Source organism: Pieris napi, chromosome 7 (genome assembly GCF_905475465.1).
Source record: "Pieris napi chromosome 7, ilPieNapi1.2, whole genome shotgun sequence".
NCBI classification, from domain to species: Eukaryota; Metazoa; Arthropoda; class Insecta; order Lepidoptera; family Pieridae; genus Pieris; species Pieris napi.
The window spans coordinates 980694-999370 of NC_062240.1; the positions used below are offsets into that span (position 1 = coordinate 980694).

General features: G+C 33.5%; 1 protein-coding gene across 2 annotated transcripts in view; it reads left to right on the forward strand.

Moving 5' to 3' along the window:
* The window catches only part of LOC125051255 (protein dachsous), a 237852-nt gene that overhangs the window by 207558 nt on the left and 11617 nt on the right, over positions 1 to 18677 (forward strand). For both annotated transcript variants that reach the window (XM_047651467.1, XM_047651468.1), the window contains exons 3-5: positions 6024 to 6201; positions 7493 to 7966; positions 18215 to 18387. In XM_047651467.1, the coding sequence (XP_047507423.1) occupies positions 6024 to 6201; positions 7493 to 7966; positions 18215 to 18387 (825 nt within the window). The remainder of the gene's footprint in view (positions 1 to 6023; positions 6202 to 7492; positions 7967 to 18214; positions 18388 to 18677) is intronic.

Here is an 18677-nt window from a genome sequence, read left to right on the forward strand (position 1 = left end):
CCACAGTCCTCGCGTCAAGCTGGTGGATAGCTTTATTGTAATCGGTCCGTAACTTTTACGCTTCAACATCTAATATTTAGTCCTTATAACATTTTGCGCTGCCAACCGTGCGCTAATAGACTTTTTTTCTACGCGCACATTTAACATTCGGTCGAACGGTGAAGGGAAATATCCTGAGGAAACCGGCTGCTTGCCTTTGACTCAAAAAGCCGACGGCGTGTGTCAGGCACAGGAGGCTGATCACCTACTTGCCTATTTGACAAATGATCATGAAACAGATACAAAAATCTGAGGCCCAGTTGTAGCGCCACTGATTTAATATTATATTTATTTACTTTTGTTTGATAAAAAAACTTAGTACCACAAAAGTCTTGTATTGGAAACAAAGTTAAATGTCGCATATTGGCAACTAAAATAAATAAGCCACGTACAATGAATGTCGAAGACCTTTAAGGTCAGCCCCATGTAGAGTCAATTAAAAATATTTCCAAGCACTTGAGCTACTCTTTTTGTGCTTGAAGAAGTTTCTCTTAAAAATAATACTTAATTAAGTGTTTTGTATGAACTTTTTGTGTTGACTATAGCATTAGGATAAACCATTGTGAACACATATTTCGTGGTTCAAATATGTAAAAAGTCAACGAATCAAATGAATGAGTATGGGGTACATTTATAATTATATATATAAATGATATAACCAAAAACATCTCTTATTTCTTCTGAATGAATAGCCCAAAAGCTTTCCCTTAGTATCCCAATTTAACCATTCGATTCATCTGTACTAGAACTTAACCCGGAAGTCGATTCAAGAACGACTTATATTATTATTATTATTACTAAGGACTTAGGGTCCTTCAAGAAAATATCGCACCAATTCTTAAAAGGCCGGCAACGCACTCGCGAGTCCTCTGGCATTGAGAGTGTCCATGGGCGGCCGTATCACTTAACATCAGATGAGCCTCCTACCCGTTTACCCCTGTTCTATAAAAAAACATTATATACAAATATTTGGTAATTGGGTACAAAAGCTATTGAAATCGGGATCGCTATTTTAAAGTCACAAAATATTGACGCAGGTGTCAGCCCTCAAACAGGAAGATTTAGTATTAAAGATAAACAATTATAAAAATTGTAATCGACCAATTATATTCTCACACGTTCTTGTCCGCTCGTCATCTGTCTTGTTAAAATCTCTACTAACAAGAGATCCTTACTGAATGGCAAAAACGCGAAGACTATTTTGGAAGTTGAAATAACTGGGTCCCCATTAAAATACCACTGCCTAGATCACTTATAAAAAGCGACACGTTACATTTAAGTCTAGTTTACATTCTCGCTGTTAAGGCGAGAGCCTATCGCATTTATAAATTCCAATACATATCAAGATAGGGGAATTTTAATACTTTATGTACTGAAGACGCGATTAAAAATAATTGTTGTATCCTATCTACAATCACTCTTAACTAGATTTCCATTATTCATTTGAAATTGAAATAGCATTTAACAGTGCATCAAAATTTTATGGTTTAAGTTCAAACCTTCATAGTAAAAGTTTTACGCAAATCACTTATTGTCATAGAAGATAATATTATTCAGTACATTTTGTAACACGAGAAAAGAAATTCTTAAAATTGTATATTTCGTCAATTTGACGGCTCATTGGTCTAGTGGTCAGGACCCCCGGCTGAGACAAACATCGATGTGATGAGCATTTGGTGTTGTGCTGAGGTCTTGGGTGTTTAAATATGTATTTATGTGTTTATCTATATATAATATGTATGTATATCCGTTGCCTAGTACCCATAACACAAGCTTCACCAGCTTAATTGACTAGGTTAATTGGTGTGAATTGTCCAATCAAAAAAAAATCAAAAAAATGTTTTGCTGACGGTGTTAACCAACGTTTTCCGATTTCGCTGCAACATACTAGACGTGTCCAGTCGAAGCTGGGATGTAGAAAACATAGTCAGTACTAGCTCAGTTTTTACACATTGTTACTGAGAGCAGTTCTTCAAATTAAGTGACATGTAACTTTTCTTATGGACAAAGCAGGTTCATTAAGGAACTAGTACTGCCGCATAGTTGGTGCTGATTGCTCAGTTCCTCATTAGTTGTGATAACTCAATTGACTAGTATTGCTCCTTTTAACGACATGTTTTTTAACAATTGCTCATAATAGTTAGCTGTTTTATATTGACGACACCTACACGAACGGGTTTGTTCTAATGCGCTTGTATGATATCGCAATTTATTTTATGATTTTATTTATTATTAGTAGTTTTATTATTTTTATTGCACGGGTGAGGCTTTTATTCCTGTTATTTATTTCAATTATTGTAACGTAATAGCTTTAATATAATTATAAATAATTATAGATATTTCGAATAATGAAAGAACTAAAATATTATAAATTCCCAAAAACCTTTCTCCGCCTAATATCGCAGTACAGTAGCATCAATTTAAGACAATTTTAAAAGCGATGATAGCAACGGAATGCAGGTCACATTTCCTTTTTCGTTTTGTAATTATTTAAATACAAACATGCGATAAACAACCACAAGAATAGAGCAATAAGTATGAGAGTCGCATATCTAAACATTTGAACTGTAGCAACTAATGGCCATACAAATCCTTCTGTATCGGGCCCTGGTATTGTCCTCGGCGAATTTTATTTGCTCCTTAAACCACTGTCGACGCAACCCTTTTTCCTTTTAACGCGGGCAATTTTTAAATGGCTTATGTTTGATTCCATTATTGTGTGCCAATCAGCCTGAATTACAATGTCCTTTACGGACGACCGAAGTGGGTAAGAATCTTTATTATTTTTGTTACAAATTATACGGTTTGCATTGAGTAAACAAGGCATTCGTATTTAGATGCGAATGGAGTCACAATTTAAATAACTTGAAATTTGACGCGTACTAGCGGACAATGCAACAATTGTGTTATACATTATTCATTTAGCAATTATTTTTTCCGGAGATCGTTATTTGTGGTCGATGTCAAGGCTTAATATATCGGTCTGTTGATTGGATACGATTACCAATTTCTCTTGTGTCCCTCGGCCTTTTTTCGTCATCAAGTCTGACTTTAAAATAAGCTGGAACAACAACTTATGTTTCATAAATCCAAGTCGCATGAGTAAGAATTTAAAGACTATTTTATCTTATGAATACCACAGATGTGTATGATATTTGGTAGGAACTATATATCTATATTAAATTAAAAATTATTTAATATTGATTATTTGGGATTCGAAATATATTAAATGAAATTGAGATTTTCTGTTGCACAATATAACACTTTATTCTACACAGAGTAAAAAAACAAGTATCATGGATACAAATAACCCAAAATTACATTCTTGTGCTGCTCTTTGACAGATCATCAACAGAAATTTATTTTGATACGTTAAATAAAATTATATATTTAACAAAAATAAAAGTGTTTGGACTTTAAATCTAAACATTTTACTGTCTTTTATTAACATAACTTTTACACATTTAAAGAAAACCTTTTTTTTACCGGATTGAAGTTATGTATTGTTATAAACATCAACCCGGTAAAAAAGTGTTTTCTTTAAATCTAAACATTTGTACATTTTTGAATTTTAAATAAAGAATACTTATTTTCCGATAAAACAAGGCGCTACAGAAATAGGTAATGCAATATATATATAAGTCAATAAACCTCGGACAGTCTAAGCGTCGATTTTAATCTCTCAAGTGTCGCAGGCGAAAATATTAGCGGCCCCATTAAAGGGCCTAATTGAGACGCGTGGGGCGATCGCGAAACACCTTTATAAAAACGTTTTAAACTAAAGAGAGTATGCAATAAATCTCATTGTGGCTACTCTTATCTTTTACAGAGGTAGCCGGTAATAACGAGTGTCAACGATTGAAAATTTAAATATAAACAACTTAAGTACGCTTTTGGTATGTTTTTATGACATTGTTGCGTTTATCTGAATATTCAACGGTTGGATTATGTGTTTTATTGACACAATTTTGAGTGTTTAAACTTCAGAGCTACAACGATTTTATTCAATCCACTTTTTTAAACGGATAAAATTAAGACAAGTTTTGTATTTTTAACTATCATCGTGTAATGTGTAGGGTTCAGTGGAGTTCACGTTTCTTTATGCCCAAGTAAAATTGCATTCGCAGGCAATAATTCTAATCAACAGCAACGGAGAAATAATTCACTCCCATAAAGACAACAGGAACGTGTGAAATTACTAATATAAACATTACATCTCGATATCAGCTAACAGTTTCCCTATTACCTTACAACAAAGGCGATTATCGACCAAACACAATTGTAAAACCATTTATCTTTTTACACACGGACGCAATTAATCAAGGGACGTTGTCACATGCAAACCACGATCGGTAATACGAGCTTGACAAATTATTTCATGCAATTATACACCAAATTCCTTAAGCAGCAAGCGACAATTTCTTCTGAATGTTTTTGACACATTTCTCGCGAGCTATCGAAGGGGAAAAGGATGATTTCGTGCTAATTATCGGCGTTGTAGCGTAGCAATCGTCTTTTTTGGCCACTTAACACCTTCAGTGCCAATTGGTTTTATTTTAGATACAATCGAAATACATTTAGAAATGTGATATTATTTTGATTCAGATAACGTGACTGTTATCGAGACTAAAGGCGGCAAGCTTTGAAAATGCCGATTAATTTAATAACACCTGTTTTATTGTGTGTCTCACGTCTGCACCGCTGTTATGGAAATTAATATAGATGCCCATTTTTCAAAATGTCGTCGACGTCATTTAGTTCAGTCTAATAACCATGAAAGCGGTTAAACTTATTTTTGTAGTAATTAAATTTTATTATCAATCCTTAGTTATATTAAACAAGAGTTTAAGTTTAAAATAGCTAGAGTTTAAGTCTGAATATGGATACTGAATATCCTTATCTTCCACAATCAAATTAATTATGTTAAATATTCAGGAAAAAGAACGATACAATTCCTTTAGATTAAACATTCATGTGTAATAAAAAATAACTGCAGTCCTTAGTGTCATGAAAGCCTGTTTCTCAGATATTTAAGGAATGTTGAAATTTTGAATTTGTTTTTTAGAAGGCAAAATTTACGCAAAAATTATATTTTACGGTGGTTGGAAAACGCATTCCGTCTCTATCTAATAATTCCTACGCTCTCATTTCTTCTTTCTCTTATACAATTTTAGAAGCTTTGCAATTGCATTTTTCCCAAAATAATTCTTGCTACTAGAAGACATCGTTTGTAAGTCTTCTTTTTACCGTCTATAGAAGGAAATTTCTTGATCTTCATATAATCAATAAATAATATAAAGTATTAAAGTGGTCATCGCAAAAGCAACACTGCAGGATGCCATACCACCGACCGGACCTCACAGTCCGAGGATCAAGTAGAATTAAATACTAATTAATTACGATTCTTATCTCCAAGACGCTAGACAATTATTTGTGGTGTGTTCGCGGTACTATTGGATGGTTCGCTCCGACAAATTGGCTTTCTAGATTCTGATTATGTGGAATTAGAAATGGAGAATGAATGAGGAATGATCACGGAATTGCCCCTATCGAAATTGTGCATTCTTATCGATTTTGATTAGTTTTATTTGATTGTAAATATAGAGCTTTCTTTATAGAGCCCAGAAACCCGAAAAAGATTGACAACACTTTTTTGCTGTCAGTTATATTTTTTTTTATACTTACGAGTATAAACCGTAAACGAAACGAAACGAAATTTGATCATTGAGGTGTCGTTACATCCGTAAGTGGGTATGGGTGGAGCCAATTTACGTCTTTTCTTTTAAAGGCAATGTGATCTGCCTTGTAATTGAAACAGTTACTAACCAAGAGTCAAACTTACTACCACCCAGCTTACCACGAAACCGCTAATCACGTTTGATTGAATATCGGATGTTTCCTTTTTTAATGCGTCTAAACATATTATACTTTTTGGTGTGTAAAGCTAACTGCTTTTATATTCTAAACATTTATTTGTTTTTCAGATGTCAGCGATAGACCCTGATTGTGGTGTGAACGCTGTCGTCAACTATACACTAGGGGAAGGTCTGGCCAGACCCCAATTCGTCGTGAAGCCTGATTCTGGAGACCTTTGCATAGCAGCACCTTTAGATCATGAAGCAAATGCAGACTTTGAGTTTCCTGTTATCGCTACTGATAGAGGTTCGTTAACATTTATATCAAATAATACATGATTTATTTTATATATCTTAGAGGGTAAGAATTACCTTTATTATATATAAAATAAAGAACTGTTGTTACTAAGCTCGAAAAGTACTGGATTACAATAATTTTACTATTGGACTATTACAATATATACCTTGGACAAGAAGAGCTAACATTAGAAAAGAATGGAAGCAGCTGGAAGGGGTCTATGTGTCTTCACACGCTGATCACCAACCGGCACATCTGATGTATTAGATAAAGTTAGGTTATGTAACTAAAACAAATTTCTATATATAATATACTGGGTATCAGCAAAAAAGTCTTAATTATAGTTACATATAAAGTTTAAAGTGAAAATACTTTTTAGTAGGTACTTGATGCAAGTAAAGTCCAGTGTGAAAAGTAATTGTAAGCTGCGTATCATTGTAATCCCAATAAAACCTAGAAATATAAGGTCGTCAGGTATCGTTATCAGCAACAAAAAATACAATTAACTGTAATGTAGCATAGCGCTAAGGAGAACAAAGATCCACCCTACCCATTCATTATCAATTGGAAGCAATAAGTTCACCTGTGACAGCTATACGTATGCATATAAGGTTTAAAATAAAGCACCAACGAAATGGCATGAGAATAAATTCCGAAAGTGTCCGTCGGCTCTTGTCCCTGCAAACCTCCTTGATTTATGCGCCGAGGGGGCAGAACTATTACTGCGCGTTTTTATATCAACTCGTCGTTAAAGGAATTTTGTGTATCGCGGATTAGTTCTAAATTCAAACAAGATTTGGGAAATGTCTTAGGTATATTTTGCAACTTGTTTGAGATGTTTAGTTGCTATCTTTTAGAATAAAGTATGCATTTTGTATGTAAATAAATTAATAATTTGGCGTTAGTTTACATAGAAATATAAAGTGTCTCAAACTTTCAGTCAATTTGTTTAAACAAGAAAAAATATCGTGGAGTAAAATGAACAAATTGGACTTTACTTTGAAATTGTATCACAACAACAAATTGTATCAAATTCTCATACCCAGCCAATCGTATAGCCATAATTAAAAATATAAAACCTTACTTTGATTTATCTACGATTTGTTTGATATACAACCCATGCGCTACAATGTTAAAGTTATCAAAACAAAAACTACATGTACATGACCAATCATTTTATTATCACGAAACTTGTAGCGAAAACGTGTTGACATCAGAATAAATCAAGCGGCTGTCAATTAAACATCCTATTACAACAATATACAGACAATCAAGAGACCAATTATTTATATATTCGCAGGGGGCCTCTCCACGACGGCTATGGTGAAGATCCAACTGCTAGATATCAACGACAACGTACCAGCTTTTACCGTGAAAGATTACAACGTTTCTCTTAAAGAGGGCCGAGTATCAACCAGCGAGCCAATTGTTGCTGTTTCGGCGAGTGATGCTGATTCGGGCAGATTTGGAACAATCACATATAGAATCGTTGGTGGGAACGACAATGATGTCTTTCGAATAGACCGGAGCACTGGAGAGATATTTGTGATAAAACCAGCGCTGATTCAGGCGAATGGAAGGTTCGATCTGGAAATATCGGCGACGGATGGCGGTGGCCTGGCGGCTCCTCAAGGTGCGGTTGTTCACGTGAATGTGATGCCGGCTGGAGTTGGTTCGGCGCTGTTTGATAAACCAAGATACAATTTCCGCGTTAGGGAAGATGCGAGGAGTGGGACGATTGTTGGAAATCTCAAGGCGACAGGCGGCGACAGAGGTAAGAAGACTTTGTTAAAAATTTCTTGGTTATTTAAGTATTTATAATTATATGATTATTATCAGATCGCCTTCTTGATTGATTTGATAAAAGCCATCTTCGATTAATGAAATGGTTAATATAACTTATTTTATGTATTTCGGTGGGATCGAATCCCGACCAATCATTGTTTTAGGTTAGAATGTATAAAAGTCTGTACCGATATATCAAAGTAATATTGTCGCTTCACTACATTCTCCGGAGTCAACACTTCCATAAAAAATATTTAACCTCGAAGAGATCGTTTTAATGCGATAAGGCCGCCAGTTAGCCTCCTTTTCATTAAATTAATTTAATTGTTCTATATGTATGTATACTTGCAACGAAGTGTTAATAAATAAATAATAAAAAAACACACATTATTACGCATTTAAATAAGTAATAAAGAAAGAAACATCGATAGAAAATGTTATAATTACTTAAAAACTCTTTATAAATAAACCGGAATACATTCTCGAGAGAACAGTTCAGTAAACAGTCGTTTGGGATTACATACAAAAGAAGTCACTTAGAGATAGATTAAATATTTATGTAAAACTCGAAACTACCGGGAACGGGGCCATTATAGCTTCATTTTATTAAACAAATTTATCGAAATCGTGCGAGCTTTGTTTTGTTTTAAAATAAAGGCATTGGCGTCTAGTGTTACTGTTTTGCTAAGGTGTTCGTTTAATAAGTGTTATTATTATTATTATTATAGCCTCTTTATTTGCATAACGAATAATATATTAAACAAGTATATCATATGATTAATTAATTATTACATGATATGTGTATGCATTAAAAAAATTACTGTTAATAATCCTTAAATTTATTAAAAAGAATCAAAATTAAAAAGGATCAAAATCAAAATTAATTTTTATTATATTACATTACACTAATAAACTAGTACATTAATAAATGTTATATTATATTCAAATAAAATATTAAACGAAGTTTTCAGTTTTGTCATTCGTAATCTAAACACGTTTTATTTTTAATATCTAAATATGACTTTGTTTGTTAGCCGAGAAACGATTTTGCGACTCAAACTTTAAACAAGTACCTTCACTCCATGAAGGCAACAATTCTTGAAATTTAATTTTTTTTTGTTATTTGGAGGTGTTTCCGCTCGCGCCCATAGCATCTTTCCTAACACTATCTATGCACAAAATATGTAATCGTCCATTGTCTGGCGACGATCACGACTCTGTGATGAGCAGCCATCTCCAGGTTCCATACACTCCTTAGACTTTCTAATCTCTGCATAAGTAACATAACGGTTAAGATTTTATTTTAATTCTTCTGCTCTTTATTTTCTCACATCGCGAAGGTCTCAAAAGCTCTAAGAAATTTCTAATCACAAATACATTGACATGTTTAATATTATTTATTTATTTTAAGGCACACTAACATAACAAATACAGACACAAAAAATGCAATGCATGTGCAAACACATATACAGTATAATTATAAAAGATAAAAGAAATAAAACAATACAAATAAACTATTATTTAATTATTAAATATATTTCTACTTTGCAACTGTTATTTGTGACGGAACAACGGCTGGAACATCTATTGATATATGTAGATTCACGTACATATGATGTTTTTAATTCTATTTCAACGTAAATCAGTGTTTATTAAGCTTAAATCCGAACCATAGTTTCTAAATCATACCACGTCAATAAACAATGCCGGCTATCTCGCGGCGATGCGTTATGTTTCACTAATATTTATACAAGTACATTTATATTTACATAGAAGTGTAATAGGGCAAGGCCGGCAGTGCAAGATCTGTTGTAGGTTTTAATTTATTTTTGCTCTCAAACATGTTAAAATGAGGACAATCACATACTTATGAAAATATTTTATAGAAAGGATATACGCGTGTGAAAATGACATAACTTAAGAAGGCGCACGGTAACCATATCAATGCAATCTATCAGGGCTTCATACAATTTAAACATTTTTATATTATATGGTTTTAATAACCCAGAATGAGAACGTAAGAAAGTTCATAAATAGGTATTGATGGATTTCTATTGCATATTGAATACAGTTTCTACTAGAATTAATCGTTTTATTATTGTCAAATTGTTGATTTGCAATAACACTATTTAGTAGGTACTTGAATGGTATACTATTTGCTATTTTCGCGTTAAGTTAAATCTCTTCACGTGCTAAATTTTGGCTTGTGTTTTAGTAATTTTAATCAGGAAAAGTTCATCTACCTTTTCTCAATTTAAGATTACGGTTGTGGCGAAATTGTTACATCAAGTGTGGTCACGTACCTAACAAATTAGAATCTAACTGTGCGTAGTAACGAATGCGCCTTATCTACTGTTCATGACCCTAACTATTGCACAATAATTTGAGATTGAATTACCTGTTAGTTAATACAATTACAGTCAAAATCTGTTATAACGACATCGAAGGGGTCGTAAAAACCGATAGTCGTAACAGCCGATGACGTTATTATTACGAACCTATTACAATCGAATCCAACTGGGACCTTTGATTTTTGTCAATAAACCCGTATTGTTGTTCTAAAAAATGTCGTAAACGGTTTTGACTGTATACAAAATTAAGAAAAAGTGCGATAACTAATAGTTTTACCATCATATAGAAGAGCAGTTTATCTAGTAGCTAAACTTGCTAACCCTAAGAATGTGCGTTCGAATCCCGGATGTGTAAAGGATTTTTCTTTCTACACGCCAATCTTTCATAGTAGCTGCAAGACTTAGACTTAATGGAAATGCGTCCTGTATTTGACTTTCCAAAAAATTATGTTCGTACGTAACGAAAAAATATTACAATGCGGTGTAACAAAAGGCGGGTTTCTTCGGAGCCACGTTTATTCTGTTGCAAGTCGCAGCTCTGTAAATCACTGAATTGCGAACAGAACCGTTAGACTACGAGCGTTGTCTATGAGAATAGCGCGTTCATTGTTGTACGGATAGCGGCATTTAAAATTCATAGTTTGCGTGTGTCGGTGTATGTAGGACCCGCCCAGCTCTTTCTTTGAGATCTCGTGTTCCAAATCTTTAACAGAATTAACTGTTTATTTTCACTGTTACAACACTTTTTTATGTGTCGGGATGATAAAGGAAGCTGGCTGGAACGTGGCTGTTTTTTTTTATATATTAGTATTTGTCACCACAAATTAAAAACTTAGTAATAAAGTGTTTATGGCGTACAAGAAGCCCTCAATTCTCCTCATAATAAATAATTTTAAGCTCTGAGTAAAGTGATTAGCGCTTTCACTTATTTATAACCTACAGATTGGCCGCTCAGCACTATACAGTATGGTTTAGTTGTTTTATTAGCAAAATTCAATTATTAACATCTCAGAGTATCGAAAAGGAGTCATTGTATTAAATCATTTCGAATAGTTACGATGAGTCTATCTATTCTCACTAAGTAAGTATTAGGTAATTTGTATGACTCTAATAATGACAACTACCTACCCTTGCAAAATCTGGGCGGGTCACTCATAAAATATGTATGATAAGCGGCACTAATAAACGGACATACGTTTAGGTCAATATTAATAAATTTAGTGGCAATTAACCCAGCGGTGGAAGGTTGCAAATCACATCTGTAGATTGAGAAGATATCGTTTAAAAATTATCCTATATTGTATTGATGGTGTATGGCTCAAGTTGTGCAAAGATGAAATTTAAAGTGACTTTTGCTTGTATAGAAACATTCTTTACATTTAAAAAATATTTAAATACTAGCCGTTTCGCGCCCGCTTTGCTGGACGAATTAAAATAAATTTTATGTTTCATTATTTTTTTTTTTTTTCATATTTTTATTATTCTTCTTTTTAACTTCCCACTAAGAAAATTGAAATATTTCGAAAATCGAGTTTTTAACAGATGTTGACGTTTTGCGGTTCTAGGAAGCCTCTTTTGTTTTTATTAGCGGGAAAAATTTTCATAAAAGTAAAACAGAAATAAAAAAATGAAGGAACGTTGGAATTAAACCATCTAGGAAAAATTTCGCATCGAATGGTGGTAGTTTCATGTCGATACGATCAGTGGTTTAAGCGTGAAAGAGCCTCAAACGAACACCATTTTCTTTTTATATATATAAGATAGATTTTTAGGGAAGTACGCTTACTACTGTTGATTTTAAATTCACTCTACATAGCTTCTATATGGTAATGTTGTGCAGACGACGTTGTTATTACATATAGTATAACATATTCATTATACCTTTCTCACATTAACAAAGTCAACCCCGTTTTGAGTCTGATTTCTCTTTTTGTATTGTTATTTAATCTTTTTACATTTTGGAGTCGCTTCTATTCAATCGAATATTTATTTATTTAGTCGAATCAAACCTTAAAACAGCTCTTAATTTTTTTCTATCGTTCGTATCGTTGTATGTAATACCTTAAGTAATATTAAGGAGTCGCTTTAAATAAATAAAAAACTAATAATATTACATGCATGATGTAAATGATATTGTCTCAGTTCCCAGTGGGTTCCAGCGAATAACATTAGGTTAGGTTTTTGTGGCGTTTGTGATCAGGTTAGGTTATGTCAAAGCCAAAAATGTTTACCTTCTTTCATTCATTTCACAAATAATAATGTTTTCATTAACTTCTATGGGGTTAAAGAACATACGCCATCACATTATTGCATGGCCATTGCCAAGCGATGAAAGTATGTAGAAAAAAATTTGAAGGTGTTTTTAAGTTTAAATTAAAAAAAAAAAACAAAAACAGCCTAGCGAAAGATTTCAGAACAAAAAGGATTCATAAGATCTACTATGTAGTACGAAGACTAATAAACCTTGGCTAAGCTCGCTTCATCTCATACCCGAGTCGGTTCAATTTCGACGAGCTCACTTTAATTAGAAAGAGCATAACAGTTCAATGTTAAACGCACGCCCCATCAGATTTATAGCACAGTTGCCCGGAGAGGAACATCCATTAATTAAAAAATATAATTTAATGAGCCCGAATCGAGTTTTGAGGCTGTGTCGGTAAACTAATTTGTTTTACATGTTTTTTTATTTAATTTATTGAAGCTGAAGTTAATCAGTGTCAAACATTCGTTAGATTCAAAATCACAAATATTACAAGCATGGGATGCATAAGAAAGTTGTGATAATTATAGCAAATGTTGGTGACTGATTTTTAATCGTTTAATCACTGAAGATCTCCGTGGTGCCAATGTACTGTAGTGTGTGTATTTGTGTGGGTGTGTGTATATTTGTATGTGTGTGTGTAGGTACTGAGTAGGCAAAACAAGGGAACAGATACAGAAAGATCAAGAGTTGTAGCGCCTCTTCTCACTTCTCACAATAACACATTTGAATTTAAATAACACAATCTACGTATTCATTTTTATATGAACATTTTGATAGCAGAAAGTAATACACAAAAGTCCTTTGCATGTCCGGTACACGTTACACATATCTGCTAGGGACTGTGGTATAGAATATATAAACTCACTCAAAGATTCTGTATAAACTCTATAACGTATGTGTTATTAGCATTGTGAAAGCAGAGTATTACAAACTAATATAATATAGGTATTATCACTATTATAATACAAGCTAGAGATGATAAAACCACTACGGCAGCATTATCAATTCAATTACACCGGACCACACGCAACTTATTAAGTGGTCGAACATTGCGTAAAGGTACTCTATAATTTTATTTATATTGCATTCTTGACTGAGATATATCATAATTAAGCAGGGAAAGGGACTATTAAAAGTTTTTATGATAGATTTCCGACTTCTTGGCTTTTTTATGTTTACCTTGACGTTTTAGTACTAATGTTTACGATACAATTTTGGAGATAACATGTCAATGCTTCTGGGAATCAGTATATGTGGTTTATCTGTAGCCGTATTTTAGTTTACTTTGATCTAGCCATTTTAAAAGCGGTTGCAATTATATTACTTATAATAATTTTCTTTGAGCAGTGTTGGCCTATTGGCTTCAGCGTGCGACTCTCATCCCTGAGGTCGTAGGTTCGATCCCCGGCTGTGCACCAATGGACTGTCTTTCTATGTGCGCATTTAACATTCGCTCGAACGGTGAAGGAAAACATCGTGAGGAAACCGACTTGCCTTATACCCAAAAAAGTCGACGGCGTGTGTCAGGCACTGGAGGCTGATCACCTACTTGCCTATTAGATTAAAAAATGATCATGAAACAGATTTAGAAATCTGAGGCCCAGACCTAAAAGACGTTGTAGCGCCATTGATTTATTTGATTTATTTATAATAATTTACTTTGGTGATTTCGATTAATATTTATCATATCAGCTTAACATTAGCGATCCTTTACCACCAATGGCACTAATATTACGTCGAGAACATTTTAGAAGCATTCTCAAAAAAACTTGAAAATTAAGATTTGGTTTACGCTTTCTTGCAAGACGACACGATTGGAAATTTGAAATTCAATCCAGAGAAGTCCAAGGATACGAATAAATACAGGCGAGGTCGTCCAACCCAGACCCGAAACGACAGTTTTTGCGGACAACTTTCTATGCCCCTTTTTCACTTCAATTATTTCCAAGTTTTTGTTCCACGTTATTTGGACGGCTTGAAACTGAAATTGTTTACACGATTTATGTGTTAAAATGTTTAGTTAAGTGTTGTGTGCGAAGTGCAATCACGTGCGAAAATTCCCACTAATGATAGCGATGCCTTAACGACATCGGGGAATTAGATGGTAACAACTTATTTACCTTTCGTAACCCTCAGAAGAGAAATAATTAAAAAATCCAAAGTAGCATAAGGAATTAAAGGGGTTCATGCTTCTTAGATTAACTTTTGTGGGGAATAGCTAAGAACTATGTTGATGATTTTAATATATGTAAGGAAAACATAATATATTTTCCTATACAAACTCTTTTTATATTTTATTTTTCTTCTTTGCCGTCTGATCGACGATGTTTAATTTGTCACTTCACATAATAGATGTAAGATGTTTTAATTTTTTTTCATTATATTATTTTATTTTATAAAACCTAGAATATAGGCTTTATATGTTGTTTCTCTTATATTCACAGATAAACGCAGTTGCGCCTTATTTATTCCCAGTACTCGTATAAGCGATTGATACCATTATATATATATATATAAATAAATATAAACATAGCTTTATATCATGTTGTATGCAGACGAGTTCGTGACAATCAGCTAGTTTAAATTATAGATAACTCCTGCTTTTTTGATATGCAGATAAGAATAAGGCAGACCTTTCTCAGCGCCTGCGCCCTTTAGAGATAATCGAACTCACAGATAATTAATTCATTAAACTCAAATCGAGAATCGAACAATTCGCATAGGAAATCTTTACAACTCTTAATTGAAGTCAAATGGTGGTTCGTGAGTGAGATAATCGCGGTGCCATTAATGATTTCAATTTAGAAGGGCATTCCAAGTGTGTTTCAGAGTAAATCACGGCCTTGTACTTAGCTAATGAATGATTGATCAGCCAGACAAAGTGGTACGCACCTGGCTTATTTCCATAAACTATTTTGCAACTAAGCCTGTTTTAGACTATCATCGTCGATTAGATAATGTAAATCTCTTTATCTGTTGCAAATGTGACAGATTACATGATTGATTTACTAATACATTTTATAATTCGTATATAAGAATATATTTTTTATGGTCGCAGTAAAACTTCATATTTTTTTATATTATTACATTACACACTTTTAGTGCTTTACAGCAATAATAATTAGCAAATTTCTCTCATATTTAACTCATTATAAAATTAATGAATTAACTTAAGGTCTGTGTTTAAAAGACTAGATACTAATCTAACGTCAACTTATAAAATTTTAAAATATGAAATAAAAAACACTTTAGACAACAATCACAACTTAGCTGTAAAAATACTTAACAATAAATTGAATAACTGCAATATCAAATAAACTTTTGAAGCGACGAAAGGAACCCAAAATACCGGGAAATCGGCAATTCAAAAACAAACATTAAAGTCTAAAACTTGCAAAATAAAAGCATCAGACTCAAATAATAAGCGGGGTGCCGACGGTTTCGGACCAGTTACAGAAACAAAGAGTATCCGATACATCGTCAAGCCCGTATATCAATCTTGTTGCGTCAACTGTCCTGCCCAAAACGTACGGCGAAAAAACTCGGCCGCAAAAACGAGCAGAAAAAGAAATACGACTGAATCGCTTACTGTGAGAAGTGCCAATTAAAATTTGATAGATAGAAAGCGGTTTTTTCGGTTTTGACTTGATTTAGGTACTGATTTAATAACATTATTAATATTATCAGATCATCAATTATTTAGGGATATCGATTTAATGAGTGAAATATTTCAGTATTAGGATGTGATAAAATAAAACAGTGGCGCTACAACCTTTTTAAGTCTAGGCCTCAGATTTCTGTATCTGTTTCATAATCATTTATCAACCTAATAGGCAAGTAGGTGATCACCCTCCTGTGTCTAAGCCGGTTTCCTCGCGAAGCTTTCCTTGACCGTTCGAGCGAATGTTAAATGCACACATAGAAAAAAAGTCCATTGGTGCACTGTTGGGTATCGAACCTACGACCTCAGGGATGTGAGTTGAACGCTGGAACTACAAGGCCAACACTGTTCTCTCAATTAAGATGTGATAGTTCATCTGAAAATTTGCGGTTTAATGGTGTTTCTCAAATCTTATTAGTATAAAATAAATAATCACAATAATAATTGTTCAATCCAGTCACCTGGATGTCATTTAAAAAAATTAAATGAGTTATTAAATTGTTAATTAATTGGAAGTAGTAAGCTAAACTTATAAATCATACGTGTTAGTCATGGTAAAAAAACATTGCTTAATATTTCATTAAAATATACCAGTTTTTGGTAAGATATAAATACAAACGATGCACCGACAAAATCATAGCTTCAACTTATATTAAATGCCATTAGATGTCGAAAGTAAAATGATACGGACACATAAATATTTATGGTCACCGTAAATAGCGACTGGTCAATTTTACCGCATATTATAATCCAGGAAAATTGAGTTGAACTGACTACACACAGACGAGGGTTTATTGTGGCTATTGACGTAAAAAATAAGGGAACTATTGAATATATTAAATTGAGTAGGATTTATTGATTTAAGACTTTGTTGCAAAAATCACTACAAATTATAATCATTAAATGGAGAACAACGGTTCGCCTTATCGCTTTTGTGCGATCTGTTCAAGAAAAGTAAATAAATTACTTACGCATGAAAAGATAGTATAAAATTTGTTAACGTGTGGTATCTTTGGTAATTCTTAACCTAATTAATTTTTTAATAATATTCCCCCTTCCGTAAGGCTCTTGCTTGCTTGAGAGCTTTTTTACGTATATTTTTCTCAAGAAAATCTCTGAAGATGGGACAAAAAATAGTCAATAGACAACTTTTTTACCCAATTCATATAAATTTAATTCGTATATGCTGTTAATTATTTTAGTACATTTATGAAAATGGTAGGTAGATTTTACGATTAGGTTTGATTTTGTCGGTAGATTGAATGTATACTACATTACACAATAATCATTAAAAAGTAAATCAGTGGCGCTACAACCTCTTAAGGTCTAGGCCTAAGATTTCAGTATCTGTTTCATGATCATTTGTCAATCTAATAGACAAGTAGGTGTGCAGCCTCCTGTGTCTGACACACCTCAACTTTTTTGGGTCTAAGACAAGCCGCCGGATTCCTCACGATGTTTTCCTTCACCGATTGAGCGAATGTTAAATATGCACATAGAAAAATTGGTGGATTGGAATCCATTGGTGGACAGCCGGGGATCGAACCTACGACATCAGGGATGAGGGTCGCACGCTGAAGCCAACAGTGCATCATATCATTACCCCATATAAAAAAGTTATTCTTATTGTTTGTTCTTGGTGGCTGTATGTTTAAGCATAGTTGAGATATTAAGAGCCACAAGAAAGCGCAGCGGAATTATTTTATATCGGTACTGTTTCACTGAGACTTTACTGAAGGGTAATTATTTTATGGACGGCTTTTGTGTATTATTTAATACAACTGTTGAAACAATATCCTTTAAGTACACTCATATTAATAATGCATTGAATTATATTTGACATATAAGATACTCGTAAATATAATTCCGTTCACTCGTTTGGTCTACTATTAAACATTTTACCTAAAAACTTATACAATTGATATATACTAGAGAAACTTCTATAAATTCACGTTTTTGCAGGTAAACTGATGCGGTACAGTATAGTATCAGGTGATCCAGGACACCAGTTCACAATAGAGCCCCACACGGGAACCATCAGGACTTCTGGTCAGCTGGACCGGGAGGCTGTAGCCACGTATCTGCTCAACGTTAGAGCTGCGAATGGAAATACGGCCAGCTATGATCAGACGCAGGTAAGGGCATAGATATTTTTTTTACATTTTTTGATAAAATAATATCATGGCGCGAAAACCGTTGGAGATACTGTAAGGTGGTATTAAGTCCTTGGCAGTTTTTAGGATCTTAACATTTTTTATTATCTATAGTAGTTTTTCCCAACGTGGGTCCCACATGGGGCCTATTTGATTGTTAAGGTGGACTATTCTTAAAATTATTTGGAATCTGAATTGAACTATAAACCTATCATTTAACAAGAGAGTGAGTAAGAGTTTCTTAAGTGTACAATTCAATTTTTTATATTAAA